Raw genomic sequence first — 17,842 nt, 5'->3', positions numbered from 1 at the left:
TTGTATCTCCTGTGGTACTTTGCATTTAGTATCTAGAAAGACGTTATAATATGCAGGGCCCTTGAACACTTAGCCTTTTAAAAGAGTTTTAAAAGACATGCTTGAATTTTCTTTTAAGGTTTAAATTGATTGTTACATTGTTCATATGTAGTTGATTAGTGCTGATTATCCAAACCACATTTCAACCAATGAATAGAATCACCTTCTCTTCCCAGACCTTACAAACAGCTAATTTGTCTTCCACGTCCTTGTCTATTCTACTATGGCCCCTGGTGGAGATATTGATGGGAGCCAAGGGGGAGCACAGATAATTCAGAACATGGATCATCTACTTTGTCTTTCTTTTTTTTTTTCTTTTCCTTCTTTCTTTCTTTTTTCTTTTTTTTTTTTTTTTTTTTAGCCATACTTCACGGCATGCGGGATGCAGGATCCTAGTTCCCTGACAAGGGATCGAACCTGTGCCCCCTGCACTGGAAGCATGAAGTCTTAACCACTGGACCTCCAGGGAAGTCCCTTGTCTTTCTTCCTGAATGTCACAAAATCCAATATATATTTACGCTCATTTGTTCTCAGGTAGAAATGAGTCCTCTTGAAAATGCAACTGAAGTATTGGAAAATAAGAATCAGCAGCTGAAGACCCTGATTAGTCAGTGTCAGACAAGACAGATGCAGAATATTAATCCCCTGACCATGTGCCTGAATGGAGTCATAGATGCTGCGGTTAATGGTGGAGTTTCCAGGTATCAAGAGGTGAGGATTAGATAGTGTCGTTTGAAAGTTTTCATATGTGATTTCTTAAGGTTTCAGAAATCTTTTTTCAAAATATGCACACATCACATCAGCCTGCTATCATAGGGCTACCATTAACACAACCAGATTGCTTTGTTAGATAGAGCAAACATTCAGTAATTTGTGATGCACACTTACTCTGTTTCCCAAAATGTGATATTTTGAGGATAAAAGTGTGTGTGTGTGTGTGTTTTCTTGGATGAATAAAAGAAGTGAGGGTATCGGGATTGTTTAATGAATGTCTACCTAAACCCATTTCCCTGAGCAAAGAGTGGTTCTTGGACATAAAAAAATTTGATCTTGTTTAGAAGATATTTTAAGTGGACTTTTCATCTGCTGTCTTAGTTTTAAACAGAAAGGTACAGTAGCTTGGAAGGTGAGGCCACCATCTTCATCATTCTGAGTCTTAAGGCAATTTATTTTAGGATGTAATGTCATAAAGCTTATTGATTTGGATTTGCTATTTGTTTTACCAAAGGTACAAAGTTTATACAATCTCTGATCTCCTGTTAACAATCATTTCCTTATATTCCCATCTGACCAGCTGACCGTACTCAGAATCACTATGTCTGCCCCCCAAAAGTGGTGTATAATGGTATCATTTCTTTAAAGATGGCTTTAAAAAACAACAACGGTGTCTTTCACTTCCTTTGTAACTCTCCTGAAGTAAACTGACTATCCCTTGTCTTACTAGGCATTCTTTGTCAAAGAATATATCTTAAGTCACCCTGAAGATGGAGAGAAAATTGCACGGTTAAGAGAGCTGATGCTTGAGCAGGTAAGGGGAGCAGAAGCCCATCACCTTCCCCCTCTTCTGCGTAGATACATACTTGCTTAACTGGAGACCCATCTACATGGTTTTCAACATCAGTGATCTAACTGAAGCTAGCAGTCAGGGGTTACAGATTCACTTGTAATATATCCCAACTTGCTAATTTCTACGTTTTCTTCCCACTTTAATGCAAAACAAAAACTAAAACCAATGAGTAGACTATGGCAGCCCCTTACAACAAACAACCTCATGTAATCTCTTGGAAGGTTCTTTGAATACTGTCTCCCCAAAGACTTGATGCCAACTCTTCACTCAAGATTTTGGGATCAAATAAGTTCAGGCTAACTCAAAATGAATAAATAAGTAAATGAATGAATGAGATTCTTACTTAAATGTTAGAATAAGGAAGTGGGCAGTCAATACCCTTTGCTTTAGAAGTATTCTGTTGTGCAGACTAAGCCTATAGATTATATGCTGTGGACAAAACTAGATACAACCTCAACATTTTCAACGTTACAGAAGCATAGTTGGTTTTTATTTCTTTGGTTCCATCAAGTACAAAGAACCAGAGTGAAAAATCTGTTGCCTGCTGTGCCCCTTTTGATAGCTCTTGGCCTGAAAATGGTTTGAAAACCTCTGAGGTGGGAGACGTTATGGTTGGGAGGCCGGGTTCAATAGGAAATTTTATACCCATGAAAAATGGAATATGTACGATAAAATGTGACAAAAGCGTCTCTTTCCACTTGATAATACCAAATTAAAAAACAAATAAAGCATGCTGTTTTGGATTAGGAAATGATGAGGTTGTATCTTGTTTTAGTCCATATTTTATGCTCTGAAGGCTTAGTCCACAAAACTTAATACTGAAGGGAAAGACGTGGCCATGGACAAGGGCCATGGCTGGAAGAGGGTCAGTTGTACAGATTCTGAAAAAGAGAGAGGAATTACTTAAAGTTGACCTGCAAGGAAATATAGAATAAGTTAAATTCTCATTGTGGCCCTGGGGGTGATGTAGATTCTCAAAATGAAGTGAGCAGCTTAGGTTATCCAGTACTGAGGATTATGGAGTGACTTTAGCCTTTTTTGATTTTTAGAAGTCTGTATTTTACCAGTACAGTCTCTTCTGAGTGATTTGCCTCACCCCAGGATAATTACCTGCTGTATTCAGTCTGACTGAATTCTTTCCCTCGAGTTAAAATCAAAAGGGTTAAGAAGTCTCTCAAGAAAAATAAAAATTGAGGGACCCTGGTTTCCTCCACATTCTGCCTGATTATGTTCATGGGGCCTTGTGGAAAGAGCTATGGCCTAGGAAGCATTAGATCCTATCATAGGCCATGTAGTGCAAGTGACTGCCATGTGAGCTTGGGCGAGTCACATGTCTTTGTGGGACCACAGGAAGGGGGTTGGGCACCATCCTCTGGACCTCTGTGAGGTAGTTCAGAGAACTGTCTAGTAGACATGGAGATGCACTGCCCCAGTGCCCCTTCCAGAAGGGAGTTGTGGCCCCTACCTGCTAGAAGACACCTTAGGCTCTCAGGTCCTCCGGCGTTGCCTCTGCTGCAGAGAGCCACGTAGCCTAAGATCTCCACCTCCCTAGATGACCTGCGTCCAGTGACTGGGGAGGAGAGACAGAGCCTGGCCATTTGGGCCCAACATAACACAACTGTGACAGACCGTTAAAGGTCCAGAGCTCCCCTGGGGTTGGCAGAAGGCTGCCAGGCTGCCATCCAGTTCAGTTTCTTTTTTGGTCAAGTCCCACTTCTGCCCCTCCCTCCCTCCCTCCCTCCCACAGGCAGTGATCTCAAGGATACACCCCAGTAAACAGCCTAATCTCCATGCTGGAGCCTACTTCTGGGAGAACCCAACCTGTGATGTTATCTGCACAAAAGGGAGGGCCCCTCCCAGCTAGTGTCTAAGATGCAAAGGACCGAGGCATCTACACTTAGGCTCAGCTCCTCCATCCCTCCTACCCTCGCCACAGAGACCAAGCTCGCCCTTTATGCCTCAGACATACACTCCACTCAAGCTGTTCCTTCTAAGGTGTCCTTGATGTTTATTTCAAGGTATTTTTATCTTTATGCAAATGTGCTGGTGGTAGATGGGCATCCAGAGCAGAAGTTGCCGCAGTTCTGACCCCTTTGGAAGGTGCTGGATGCTCTCACCCCCCAGAGTCAGTACTGTTTGCCCTGGCTTTCAAACTTGAACCTTCACGGGCTGTAAAGATAAAGCGCCATCGTAGTGATGTGTGATTGGTTTTCCTCTCAGCCTCTGGAATTTGTTCTTTTGACCACTATAGCATGGGGAATTTTTGAAAATGTAAAAGACAGCTGCTACTCAAATCAAAGGAATTAAGCACTTTTGATACCTGTACAGAGAAAACTTGAATGTTTATATTCATCTTGGTTTAGGTTCTCACAGCAGGAAAACTTTTTTAAAAATAGGAGCTGTTCCTTTTTGCATTAGAATAAGTGAACAAGAATAATATTTTTTTAACAAAAACAAGAAGCATTGCAACTGTTACAGAATTTCCGTTCACTTGTCCCTTCCTCCCTGACAGATTTTGAAAATCTGAGAGAGGGAGGGAGAAGAACCTGATGGGAGAGAGAAGGGAAACATGGCAGAGAGGGTGCCATCCAGAAAAGAGGTCCCTAGGGGAGAACCACCTGACCCTCCTAACAGGGAACCCCCATTCCCTGCCCCATACTGAGAAGTGCAGGAAGGGGCCAAAGAAACACTTAACTGTTTTAAAATGGTTGTTGTTATAGGTCGAAAATCATGGGAAAGAAACTTGAGGTAGTAGGAAAATCAAGTCTTTGGAATCAGAGAGACCTAAGTTCAAATCCTCATTTGTCCTGTAGTACCTGCAGAATTTTAGTACATGCAGAATTTTCTTATCCTCAGTGTCCTCCCCGGTAAACTAAGGATTGTTGCTATCTTGTCAGATTGAGAGATTAGCAATATTGCATGCAAAATGCATGGTACCGTGCTTGAATCCCCTAGCAGGCACTTAGAGGAGGTACCCACTGATGTGGATTTTCTCCTTATGTTACTATCAAGGCACAGATTTTGGAATTTGGCTTGGCCGTGCATGAGAAGTTTGTACCTCAAGATATGAGACCGCTTCACAAAAAGCTGGTCGACCAGTTCTTTGTGATGAAGTCCAGTTTAGGCATACAGGTAAGTACACAAAGTGTCCATGGGGGGGCAGTCTGACCTCTGCCATTTGCTTTTTGGTAGAGGGACGGTGAGATATCCAATAGTGACATCTTTTGGTTTTTCTACCAAACTGCACCATTTTACCAGAGAGCCCTCAAATACTAAAATTGCGTTAACTTCTGTTTGTCACTCTCAACCTTTATGAAAACAAAAAAGTAAATGAGAGAAAGCTTAGTAATTATGAAACTTACCTTTATAAGGTCCCTATAGAAAGACTTCTGACGACTACAATGCACATCTAGTACAGCAAAACACCTCACGAGTGATTTTGCCCTTGTAACTACTATTCTGAAATATTTTCTTTACTACCTCCTTAGGAATTCTCTGCATGTATACAAGCCAGTCCAGTCCACTTTCCTAATGGAAGCCCTCGCGTGTGCAGAAACTCGGCACCTGCTTCTATGAGCCCAGATGGTACCAGGGTAATTCCTAGACGCAGGTAAGTCACATTCTGAATTATCTGACACTTTGGCGTCCCCACAAGATGATCTGGAACGATTCTCTCATTCTTTGCGGCACAATTTGTCAAACACGCAATTTCTTAATGAAATAATTAACCCTCGAGGCAGCTGCAGACATCTGCCACTGGTGAAACAGCCACAGCCTGAGAAATAAACTCAGACATGTGATCACATTGAGGCAGAGAGGAGACAACAAAATGGGATGTGCATATATTTTCCCCCTTTGGTTTTATACCATGCCAGCGTGTGATAAAGTACAATTCAGAGACTGAGTTAACAACCATTTTTTTTCCCCCCCAAAACAGCCCATTAAGTTACCCAGCTGTCAACCGGTACTCTTCTTCCTCACTGTCCTCACAAGCTTCTGCTGAAGTAAGCAATATTACAGGGCAATCAGAAAGCTCTGATGAAGTCTTTAACATGCAGGTACTTGATTAGCTTTTTTGTCTGGTCCTGTTTATTCCCTTTCTGTCTCAATCATGAGTGTTTCCGTTCACTCTGCTGTGCTTAGGGACAGACCTATGAGCGAGCACTTGACTTAAGGACAAACCTTTAAACACTCCTGTTGCCTTAGTGGTCTCTGGAGTCTACAAAGATGATTCTCTCAAAGCTCCCCCATCCACTGTAAGAAGACCTGAGCGAGCCATGGGAAAGCCCGGGCAGGCCATGCAGGGGGGCACGTTGAGCTCTGCCTCTGAGTCGGGTCTTCAGTTGGGACTCCTGGAGCTTGTCAACCACTGATCTCTTAGCATTTCTAAGTGTTTTGTTTTTTTCCTTTAAGAAGATATGGTTTAGGGGCCCATTGTAAGATCTCTCCACTTAGGTACGTGTTGGAAAGTTCCCATAGTAAAACATTTTTTACAAAAGAAAAAACATAGGTTTTAGGGATTTTAGCGTCAGTGTAACTCTTGCAACCAAAATTTATATTTAGATTCGGCTGATAGGGTGTTGATAGTAACTCGGTAAGATTCAGCGGAAATTTTCCTCACCACTGTCTTTGGAAAAGGGGCATAATACATCTTGCCAAATTCATGCTTTGAACACATTACATTGGAGAAAATGCAAAGGTGTGTTCTCTGCCTTTTAGAAGCACTCACCTATCGACCTGCCCGAGGCTGGGAGTCTTTGTGCTTGTGCTTTAGTCAGGGAGCTGCTGCTAGCTGCTCCTAAGTCATAGGATGTATGTAGCTGAAATGAACACAAATGCATTCCTTTGGCAGGAATCAAAATCTCAGATTCTTGATGAATTCAGACAGGCATCCTTATCAGTCTGAGTTAGGGAGATTTTTCCATATTTCTTAATGGACTTATTTTTCTAACTTGAAAAAAGAACTGATGATTTTGTTTCAAATGTGTCAGCGTTGTCTGCAGCCTCTAAGCCGTGTTTGATAACAGCTCCCATGTTTTCCAGCCAAGTCCATCTACCTCAAGCTTGAGTTCTACTCACTCTGCCTCGCCTAATGTGACAAGTTCTGCTCCGTCGAGTGCCAGAGGTCAGCGCCAGGGTGTGGGGTGGACTAAGGGTGCCCAGAGAACCTTCCAGCCCCCAGGAGCTGTGGTGGCCCCCGTAGGCTCAGGCTCTCTCCTCCAAACGGGCCCAGCCCACCACCCTGATGAGCCTTTCTTTCCTCCAAACGGGCCCAGCCCACCACCCTGATGAGCCTTTCTTTCCTTCTCTTGCCAGCTTCTCCTTTGTTGTCTGACAAACACAAACATTCCAGAGAAAACTCTTGCCTGTCCCCGAGAGAGCGGCCATGCAGTGCCATCTACCCGACACCTGTGGAACCTTCTCAGGTAGTTCTTGTGGGATGGAAATTCTAGAAAACGAGGCAACGTCTGGTTGTTGCTTACGTCTCTCTGCAGAACCTCACGGTAGCTGCCAGAGGCCACCAGATAGGCTGTGTTGACGGGTCCAGCTGGGTAAAGAGCACACCTCTGCCCTGCGCCTGTTGTTAGGAATTTCTGTGTGAGCCGTGTGTCTGATGTGGATACGTGGGTAATTGCCTGAGCAGGAAAGCTGATAGGGAAATGGGAAATGATTTTACCCACCTTGATCAGACTAATTTCGTTGCTGCTACTTGAACATTAGGAGGGGTGATTGGGTGAATGAGTTGGGGGGTGTCTGTCTGCATGTGTCTGTAACAGAAATTTGGAGGAACTTCTTACATTAGCCAAAGACCCTTGAGGAGACGCATGGCTGCCCAGTAGCGTTTCTTTTTGCCTCTACCTAACTCGAGAGAGCTGCCACGGATTCCTTGCTGAGGTACCTAAGAGTGAGGAACATGTCTTTTTACCTTTGCCATTCTTCTTTGATGCACTGAGGAGGAAGCTGAATCCTAGGGCCTCCCCTGCAGCCCTCAGGAATAAGGCACGTGGCCCTCACCACCCACCCCAGACTTGGTTTTGCAATCATCTCTGTTAGTCCGAGTGAGAGCAGGGCCAAGGTTTTGACCCTCTGGGCCCTTCAAGCGCTTTGAAGGAGGGTTTCAAAGATAAGATTCATGTGGAGCCCTGAGTTTTACCGATTATTTGGGGAAAACTTGGGAGCAGAGAATAATAGTTATTTATCCTCCAGCTCATTTCTCTGTTTTTCTACACCATCCTGGCAGAAGTCTGTAGCTACATCTGGAAAGGGATGAGAGTGAGTGGGGTTTGGCTTGATGGGTTTATCTTTGCTGATTGTGTGATCTTCCCCAAAGTTCCAGCATACCTCATCCACACGACACTGATGTCTCGCAGAAATTATATCTGCGTGCATTTGGCTGGACCAGCCAACTGGTTTAATTTCCCTTTGTCACTTGATGTTGCGTTTGTTCCATCTGCTCCTGGAGAGCATGTCACCAGCATGCTGGTTAGCATGAAAGACTTGCTGGTTAGCCTCTCGAGTTTTCTGCTTTTGGTCAAATCTGAAACAGTGTGCATGTTGCCAAAATTTCAATAATACACATCGCTCTGGTGCGTCTACTTTTAAGGACTTTGCGCCTTTTTGTTTAATATGTTAGGTAGAAACATGCAAAACTGGCATTTTTGTGGGTTAAAAATTGTAACATATTGACCATTTCATATGTTTTAACCTAATCTAGGATTTAAAATGTAAAGTCCATTCACTAGAGATTTTTTGAGCTAATATTCCTCCTTTAATTCTTACTTGCATTTCGTATTGCCAGTCTAGCATTTGTATTTACAAAGAGCACCATAACTTAACTGCTTACTGTTTATTTTTTCCTTGCATTTTATTACAAAACCTATTTGCCATTTATATTTGAAATCTAGTATAGACTTTTTTGTGTGTGTGTGTGTGGTACGCGGGCCTGTCACTGCTGTGGCCTCTCCCGTTGCGGAGCACAGGCTCCGGACACGCAGGCCCAGCAGCCATGGCTCACGGGCCCAGCCGCTCCGCGGCATGTGGGATCTTCCCAGACCGGGGCACAAACCCGTGTCCCCTGCATCGACAGGCGGACTCTCAACCACTGCGCCACCAGGAAAGCCCTAATACAGACTTTTAGAACACTGTTTGAACCCTAAGGGTCTCTGCCCTTTTTCCCTTAAATATAATTGAATTCTTTTTCCTAGCCTCATCACAGCATATAAAAACATTTTTTTCAACGAAAAGGTTCAGTAATAAGATAATCATCTCATTTTCTAGAAGGTCTCACATATTAGCATATTGCATCATAAAAATAGATTCTTGTGCCTTTCCAGAGGCTGCTGTTTAATCATATTGGAGACGGGGCCTTGCCACGCAGTGACCCAAATCTTTCTGCGCCTGAGAAAGGTGGGTATAAAGCCAGCCCCTTCATCAGTCCTGGAATGTGTAATGGTTTGTTTTGTCCTCATTTCCTCCAGTCTCCCGTGTGTCTGTGCGGAAGGCGGATCTCCAGACCTTTAATGATCTGGACTAATTTGCTCTTTAGGAGATGAATGAAAGACAGTTATTTCTGATGCGTTCTTCACAAACTGTGTTCTTGTAGGATTTAACAGCAGAATCTGAGCAAGGTAGGGGCTCCTCTGTTTAATGACTTTCGGTGTCATTCAGTGAGTCACCGAGGCAAGGCCTGCGCTACCTGAAACAGAGTGGCCAATTAGGCTACTTGTTCAGCGCAATGAAAGAAAGCACCTTCTCAGATCGATTCCCTGGTCCCACTTTGTGTCTGCCTTACAGAGTTCATTCTGCCAGCTCATCTGTCGTTTGCGGGGACTCAGATGCTCTTTAAGAATTGCAATCCCGTGCATGATGGAGAGGTCACCTGAAAAAATGAGAAACAAACATATGCCTAGCAGCTCATATAGCCAGTTAGCATCGGTCTGTGCAACACAGCAGAGGAAGAGCAGATTAAATGCGACTTCCTCAGCCAGGGGGGCAGGGCTGGCAGCAAGGCACCCGCTCACCTCCCAGGGTCAGCCCTCAAAAAATCAGAGCAGTCCCCAGGCCAGTGAATTAAGAATCACTAACGAAATATCCGTGTAAAGTGCATTGTAACTGTCTTTATTAAGAGCTCGACCGCATCGTCATTTGAGTACACCGATACGTTAAAACTTTCCTTGCAAAATAGAAATCAGCGGAACTGTAGCCAGTTATTTTAAAACACACATTTTGCTTTAAAGTTACAAGTCAGATATTGATCTTTGTCGGGAGAATTTAGGAACGTGGTCTTTTTCTCACCTTTTATACCAAAGAAAACCACAAAGCACATTTAAAAGGACCGGAGGAAAAGTATTTTACGAGTGGTAGTTCCATCCAATGAAAGTGGGAATATAAAGAATAGTAAAATGTTGAAATTCTAGATATGTCCATCAGGTGGCAGTGTCTGTTCAGGCAGCAAGCTACTGGAAATCTCTAAAGGCTTGATGTAAACCTCATCACAGAGCGGCTATTTATAACCTTGTGTGTCTTGCCCTTGTTCCTAACGGGGTTGTTCCATATTTCTGCATCTTGCTGAAGCATGGAGCAGGCAGATTACAAAAAAGGAATGATACCGTCAGTACTCCAAATTATTTTTTTAGGACATTCTTCACTATAGCCCATTGACTTTAGAAACAAGGGCCAACAGGACGGTGTGGCGTGGCTGTTTCTTGCCACTAATTCTGCCAGACAGTGGAGATATTAGCGTGCCACTGCCTTCCCCCTTTCAGGGTGCCACTAGTCCAGAAATTTCTACTAAAAATCAAGCTTTACAATAGTCTAGTGACTACATCTTCCATCTGTTATCCAGCATCTAAACAGATCTATAATTCTCAACAAGTTTCCACACTCTCATGTAGAGATGTATAGTTCTGTTTGACTGCTTGAGGGAAAGAAAGAGACATGCTATCACCCATTTAAATATCAACTATAACTGTGAGGTAGGCAATTAAGTAAAAGTTCGGTATTTAGGAAGTTTGTTTTTTTTTTTTAATCCAGTTGATTTTTTCATTCTGGATAATTCTGACTTTCTTCTAAGATTTAGAGTGTTTACAGGGCCAAGTAGACCGTGTGTTTTTAGCTGTGTTTTTCCCTTCCAGCTGTGAATCCCACCCCTAGCAGCTGGAGCCTGGACAGTGGGAAGGAAGTCAAGAACATGTCGGACGGTGGGAAACTTATCTCTCCCCCTGTCCCTCCAAGACCCACACAGACTGGTGGGTATTTGAAGCACTTAACAATCACTTTCATAAAATAACTTTTATTGACTACTCCAGCTTGTCCTGAATTCCTCAAAAAGGTAGGCATTTGGTGTTCTTAGTAGTAGCTATATAATTTCTTTGTAGTGTTCCCCCTCTTTCCTGAACTCCTGTTACACTAAGTCAAGCAGTGCACCATTCCTAATAAACCCCACAGACAGATTTTGTAGAATGTTCTTTTCCTACATGCCATCCTCAGAATTTAGGGGGTACCCTCACCTTGCTGAGACTCTAGCATCTTTTCTATGCTATCCTGAATCACCTCATTCTCATCAACCTTTACTAAGTCTAGCCACTTTCTTCAAGACTGATGCCCCAGTTTCCGGTAGCCCCTAAATAGGATTGACTAACCGTGATTTGGATAGGCTTATGGAAAACAACTAACAGTGAATCCGTAGTTATCTGCTGCTTAGACAGGTCTGTATTCAAGGGTCATATTTCTCAAAGGGTTCATTCAAGGCACTGAATCCCCTAGGGTGCTGGTTTAAGAAGCAAAATTCTTGGGCTTAACCTCAGACCTACTGAATCAGAATTTTACTGTTTCTGGGCCAAGACCTTAGAATCTGTATTTTACCACACCTTTCTAGACTTGAGAACCACTGAAAATTATGCTTCAGAAACTTCCTTCGTGAGTTTATAACAATAATAGTTCCCCTTTCCTCCTGAACAAGCCGTTGCTTGGTGACCTGCATATGGGGGCGGTTTTTAAGAGGGGCTACCCTGCTTTACTTATCCCATCCTGGTGATGGGGAGAGCCTTTTCAACACTTAACGTATATTTAGAGTAGTTTTGAAGCTTTACAAATACAACAGCCTAAAGGCAAGAGAAAATATGACACTGTGTTTTTCATGGATTTTTCGGGATTGATCGTCCATGTTTCATTTGCTGTATTTTAGCATCTCATCTTTCTAGTTTCTTTTTTCACTAAGAAAAATGACTCTCTCTCTTTTTAAAATAAACTATGTGCTACCCAGTTTGTTTTATACTCGCCAAAGCAAAAAGTCACCAATAGATTTGGAAAGACAGACATGTGAGATCTCTAAACAGAAAAAGAAATAACTTTAGCCTTAATTGATACTCTGCATAAGTAGGTCAGTGTGACCATGAGAGTTTAAAACTCATCAACCAGTAATTGGTATTTTATTCATGATGTCCATATTTTCAGGCAACCTCCAGTTTAAACCTGGCCTGTACCTAAAGTTGGGAACTCAAAAAGCATTTTCTAAGGAACAGTAATATTCATGGTATCTAGGTTCCTGCTCATTCAGACTTGTAGACAAGGACACCGATAGAACTACTATAGGTCTTTCCAGAGAAACATCACTGTAAACATGCAGTACGCACAGGGACTGCTACGCATCCCACAGTGACGGTACCGGGGAACGCCTAAGTTGAGAGGAAGAGGGTCCCAGGTAATAGTAAACCTTGATTTCTGCCAGACATACCATTCCCAATCAAGATCTGCTTCTCTATACGTGCATGATTTTCTTCCATACTCAACACCCACAACTGATGCCACGGGAGAACTAACAGTGGTGATGGAACATGGCACACGCTGACAGCATGCCCTAGCGTGTAAGATGGAGGCCACACAACCCCACAGTGTGGGGACCGGCCACTCTTCCTGGTTCCTTAGGCTCAGAGTACACGGACGACCGTACCTCTTCCCGGTTAACTTGGCAGGGCTGCCTTCCCTTCTGCGCTGATTGCTGTCATGGTCTGTCCTCATGTCATCATGTGTGGTCACTGTTGGGGGGATCGGTAACTGTCTCTCTTCCCTTCAGCCTTTCTGCAGTTTTCTTATGAGTTACAGCCCTCACTGTGACATCTGGGAGAATGGCAGCTCATCACAGAGCAGCAAACTCTGAGCTCATTGAAACCTCTGTAGGCAGAATTGGGAAATCTGGCTTATACGCACCATGTTGACGGTGTCACGGCAGGCTTTTAGTATGTGTGGTTATGCTTTAGAGAGCTGGATCTGACCCACAAGCGCACACACAGAGCAGTGCCATCAAACAAGCTGTGTCCCGGGTGTAGGGCTTGAAAATCTGGTGGGAGAAACAAAGAGAGGGTTCTTCTTGGCCTTGATGATAAAATCCATAGGATACCACCTCCCAGAGATAAAGGGAAGACCCGAGGACAAACATTAGGGAGAAAAATGGAAAACTTCTTACCTCTTGTATGATATGGCCAAGGCTTTCCTGTCAATTTCAGGGATATTGGGGGATGGAAGGGGAGGCTGATGTCAGTAGATTTCTGGGACCTGTTCTAAGCTGTCTGGATGACTTGGGTCTTCCAGTTCCTGCTCAGGGCCAAAGTCAGCAGTTATCTCCCGAAGTCTGCTCCCTGGCACCTCACACCTAAAAGCACCTTTTGAAATAGACCAAGCAGCAGAGAAGCATATGGACTTTGAGGAAGTGGGAAGGACTTTGGACCAGCTTGGGGTCCTGTCACTGTGGTTGAAGCATCATGTATACACTGGTGACTTTTCACTAATTACCCCATGTCTTGGAGCTGCCATCCTTTGTGAAGAATCCGTTTTGGGTGGGCACCATTTAGTCGCTCCCCACCCCCTTGCCTAGACCCTTGTGCACTAGATCATCTATATGGGTATGTACACACAGAGGGCTTTGGCAGGTAGTCAGCTGTCTGGTTTTCTGAATTGAAATGATCTCTCTGTCTTTACAGCTTCACCAGCAAGACACACGACGTCGGTATCCCCATCGCCTGCTGGGCGATCTCCATTGAAGGTACAGGCTCTTGTTTAGATTGAGGCTAGAGATTGGCCCCACGTTACTTTTTTTCCCTGGTACATCAATGAGGTGCTCTCATCTGCACAGACCAGGCAAAGAACATATAAAGAAGGGGGAGAGGAAGATGGGTAAGAAAACAGCACTAGACTTTCCCTTTGGGGAGCCTGCCGTTTGTTTTCAGATTATTAGGCTTTTTCTCCAAATGGTGGCAAGAGAATGTACAAACTAGAGTGAGAATGTACACTGAATTCAGAAAGAAATGGTCCCCATGTATCTCCTAGGGCATTTTCAGCCTGGTCTTTTGGTTTAAGGGACATCAAAAATAAACACGTATATTGAAAAACAATCATCAAGATCTACTAAATATTGTCCAGTGCCTTTTTCATCAGCCTCACCCATTTTGAAAACGCCAAAGCCAACTTTTCCTCTTGTAATATTTTACACCAAGGTTTCCATTTACATTAGAGATACATACTTGATCATGAAAAACAAGGCAGTAAAATGAATTTTTAAATTTCTGGGAAACAAACTGGAAAGCTTTAAAGGTCAGACATTTGATTTGATATGTAGACATAGGCTTCTTAACATCTCTAAACATACAGAATCCCTCACGAAGGTAAAGAATAATATTTAGGGATTTCCCTGGTGGCGCAGTGGTTAAGAATCCGCCTGCCAATGCGGGGGACACGGGTTTGATCCCTGGTCTGGGAAGATCCCACATGCCGCGGAGCAACTAAGCCCCTGTGCCACAACTGCTGAGCCTGTGCTCTGGAGACCACGAGCCACAACTACTGAGCCCGCGTGCCACAACTGCTGAAGCCCATGCGCCTAGAGCCCATGCTCCACAACAAGAGAAGCCACTACAATGAGAAGCCCACATACCGCAACGAAGAGTAGCCCCCACTCGCCGCAACTAGAGAAAGCCCGCACACAGCAACGAAGACCCAATGCAGCCAAAACTTTTAAAAATTAATTTTAAAAAAAGAATAATATTTAGTCTCTATCCAAATTGAATCAGACTGGCTGCAAGGATTGTCAGTACATTCAGAGGCAGGTGTTCAGAGCTGCTATGCCAGAGGCTAATATGAGGTTGAAGAGAGTGTTGAAAGAATGATTTTGTACCTGAATGACTTAGGATTTACACATTCCATGTCCTTTGTTGATGAGACATTTCTAACTAATGTAAAATAAAAGGACAAATTAGCTTCTACAAACACATGGGATCACATTGTGATCCCATACATCTGTGGTGCTAAGGATTGTTGCTGGTAGAAATTGAGAATCGGGAAGGAAACTCCCCCCAATGGAGAAAACTGCAAAGAAGTGTGATTTTGTTTGCATTGCCAACATTGCTGATGTCAAAATTTGCTGGTGGGTGCAAATTATTTGCTAGTTTGGTTGGCATTCTGTAGAGCAGCTATTAATTGTAAAGTACATGGGACTGCATTCACCCTGAGCCATTGACTGTCATCTTGATGTGATGGGAACAAAAGCAACATGGTGTTTCTGCATCGTTGCACTTCCCCTTGCTTGCAAAGAGCCCCTCGTGTTGCTATGGAATTCACACATGCATTTTTTAACTTGATTGTGTAGAGTAGTAATAAGACTAGGAATTGATTCTTAAAAAATAGAATCGAAGGGCTGAAAATGTTCAAGTAGTCACCAAATAGTTAGCAAAGTGGTGTATACTGTCTCTCCACAGACCTGCCTATGTTCTTACCGGCCATAGGTAGCTTCGTAGCCGTATTTTTACAAAATAGGTTTGAAGAGAAAATGGGTGGAACATTTGTGTTGTAACTCCTGGGTTACATTAGAGGGCGTAGTGCTACCAAGTTACTAGCTTTGCTGTGCTTAGAGTGCAGAAAGCTCCTTGACTGATAGTTTTATCAGCAAATAAATGATGGAATTAACCCTGTGAAGACTCAGCTTACCTGCCTTATTTTGAACTTAGTGTCTAATTTTTAACAAAAAATTGCAGTAAATTTGGATCTCTTAACTAGCCATGCTCAACTTTAGGCTCCCGCTAAATGAAAGGATTTGTGTCTACTAGCATTGTTTTTGTTTCAAAGGAGAAACCAAGGTAAAGTTAGTCTAGCGTAACGTTTCTTGGTTTTATAGGCCGTTTATGTGATACATGAAAAAAATGGTCTATGGTCAAATAAGTTTAGGAAACACTGGGCTGAACAAAATCATTTAGGTTGCTTTATTATAAGACCTTAAGAAGCTAATATGCTTTGAATGGACTCAAGGAGTACGTAGGGGGCAGTATTTCCCGGTGGAACCCTTAGGGAAGTAGCACATTCCAATGCCAGCGGGGCTAGACAGCTAACAAATGAGTGAAGGAGGCCAGGAGGCCTCAATGTGTTGGGGTGGGAATGGTGGGAAAGTGAAGAATTCATGCCCCATCCAAACGGGACAGCCCTGCTCAGCTTCAAAATAATATCTCCAGTAAGAGAAAGTGAGTAGTGTTGCTAGAACTTCCAGTGGTTCTGTTGAGCTAGAAAGGGAAGTGGTACCTCCAACGGGTTTGGTTTTGTTTTGGTTTTTGCCAGTTTCCTATCCTTCAAACCATGGGACTAATGATATGCCTCTGCATTTTCTCCCTGAGTACCTTTATCCTCTTTCTGTCCTGACCATGATAAAGAGTAAAGTGGTCAGTGAGGTGAACTGAATGGACTGGCGGCCCTGGCAGATAAATGCCTGATGTATATGTGCGGTTCTGAGGCACGCCAGCACTCAGATTTGAGTCTGGGTGTCTGCATGAGTCTTCCAGGGCCGGCAGAGCAAAACCCCACGGACTGGGAGGGCTTCAACAACAGAAATGTATTTTCTCACGGTTCTGGAGCCTACAGGTCCAAGATCAAGGTGCCACCATTCTCGGTTTCTCCTGCAGCCTCTCTCCTTGACTTGCAGACGGCCACCTTCTCCCTATGTCCTCAGGGTCTTTTCTCCGTGTGCATGCATCTTAGGTGTCTCTTTGTGTCCAATTTTTTTTCCTAAAAGGATACCAGATTGGGTTGGGGTCCATCCTGAGGGCCTCAATTTCACTTACTCGTTCTTTAAAGGCTGTATCTCCAAATGTAGGGACATGGGGTGGGGGTGGGGGTGGGGGGTCAGGGGATAGGGCTTCAACCTAAGGATGGGTGGGGGACACAGTTGAGCTCATCACAGTGTCTGTCGGTGACTCTCTGCTGTGTCTCCCCCACCCCTCCCTTTCCACTCCGCACAGGGATCCATGCAGTCTTTCACCCCCTCTCCAGTGGAGTATCACTCCCCAGGACTCATCTCCAACTCACCCATCCTGTCCGGCAGCTACAGCAGTGGGATTTCGTCCCTCAGCCGGTGTAGCACGTCAGAAACCTCAGGCTTTGAAAATCAGGTGAACGAACAGTCGGTGGCGCCGGGGTCGGGGTCGGGCCACAGTGGGTCTGAAGAGCTGGTGCGCAAGGAGAGCAAGACGCCGCCGCCGTACAGCGTGTACGAGCGGACTCTGCGGCGCCCGGTCCCGCTACCTCACAGCCTGTCCATCCCCATCACGGCGGAACCGCCCGCCTTGCCCCCCAAGCCTCTGGCGGCGCGATCGGGACACCTGGAGAATGGGACCAGGAGGACGGACCCCAGCCCGCGGCCCAGACCCCTGCCCCGGAAAGTCTCCCAGTTATAAGAAGTCCCTTTTCTATTTCCCTGCCATGAATTCTCTGCCGTTTACAAGAAATAAGAGGTATGGTGAGAAGACATTTAGTGTAGGCACTTTAATAACTTACTCAGATTTGTCTTTAGATGAATGGAATTAAAACTCACTAGTTAATAGAATGTTGCACAATATTAAAAGTTACTGATCTCAAACGCCAGGTGTTCCAAGTATGGCTGAATTTTCATTACAGCGTTTCTCATTTGGAAGTGATAAATAGTAATAAAGCCTTCTTTTGTATCTTTTTATGTTCACTTTTTTTACATAGTTTAATCTTAAAACCAATAGAATATTGTCGAACAATATGAAGCGTGATAATGTATACTTTTTACTGAATACTTGATACTTCAAGAAAGCTTATTAAGTCGATGTACATCCTAACAAACACAACAGTCCTTATTTTAGAAGACTTCTGTAAATAAGGTGAGATTTCTGACTCTTTCTATGAACAGAATGATGAGTGCACATCTTCAGAATTAAAAGTTAAAGCAAGCTAGTGAGA

General features: G+C 43.8%; 1 protein-coding gene across 1 annotated transcript in view; it reads left to right on the top strand.

The window, feature by feature from the left end:
- Window positions 1-17,313, top strand: part of DOCK4 (dedicator of cytokinesis 4) — a 274,676-nt gene extending 257,363 nt beyond the window's left edge. The window contains 11 exon segments of the mRNA XM_065883569.1: window positions 574-750; window positions 1,484-1,567; window positions 4,619-4,738; window positions 5,095-5,216; window positions 5,544-5,664; window positions 6,650-6,731; window positions 6,923-7,032; window positions 8,941-9,013; window positions 10,741-10,854; window positions 13,585-13,646; window positions 16,879-17,313. Of these exon segments, the coding sequence (XP_065739641.1) occupies window positions 574-750; window positions 1,484-1,567; window positions 4,619-4,738; window positions 5,095-5,216; window positions 5,544-5,664; window positions 6,650-6,731; window positions 6,923-7,032; window positions 8,941-9,013; window positions 10,741-10,854; window positions 13,585-13,646; window positions 16,879-17,313 (1,500 nt within the window).
- The last annotated feature ends 529 nt before the right edge of the window (window positions 17,314-17,842 follow it).

This window comes from Phocoena phocoena, chromosome 9, assembly GCF_963924675.1.
Source record: "Phocoena phocoena chromosome 9, mPhoPho1.1, whole genome shotgun sequence".
In the NCBI taxonomy this organism is placed as follows: domain Eukaryota; kingdom Metazoa; phylum Chordata; class Mammalia; order Artiodactyla; family Phocoenidae; genus Phocoena; species Phocoena phocoena.
The sequence above is the reverse complement of the archived record's forward strand: the minus strand, read 5'-3'. Positions and strand labels throughout refer to the sequence as shown.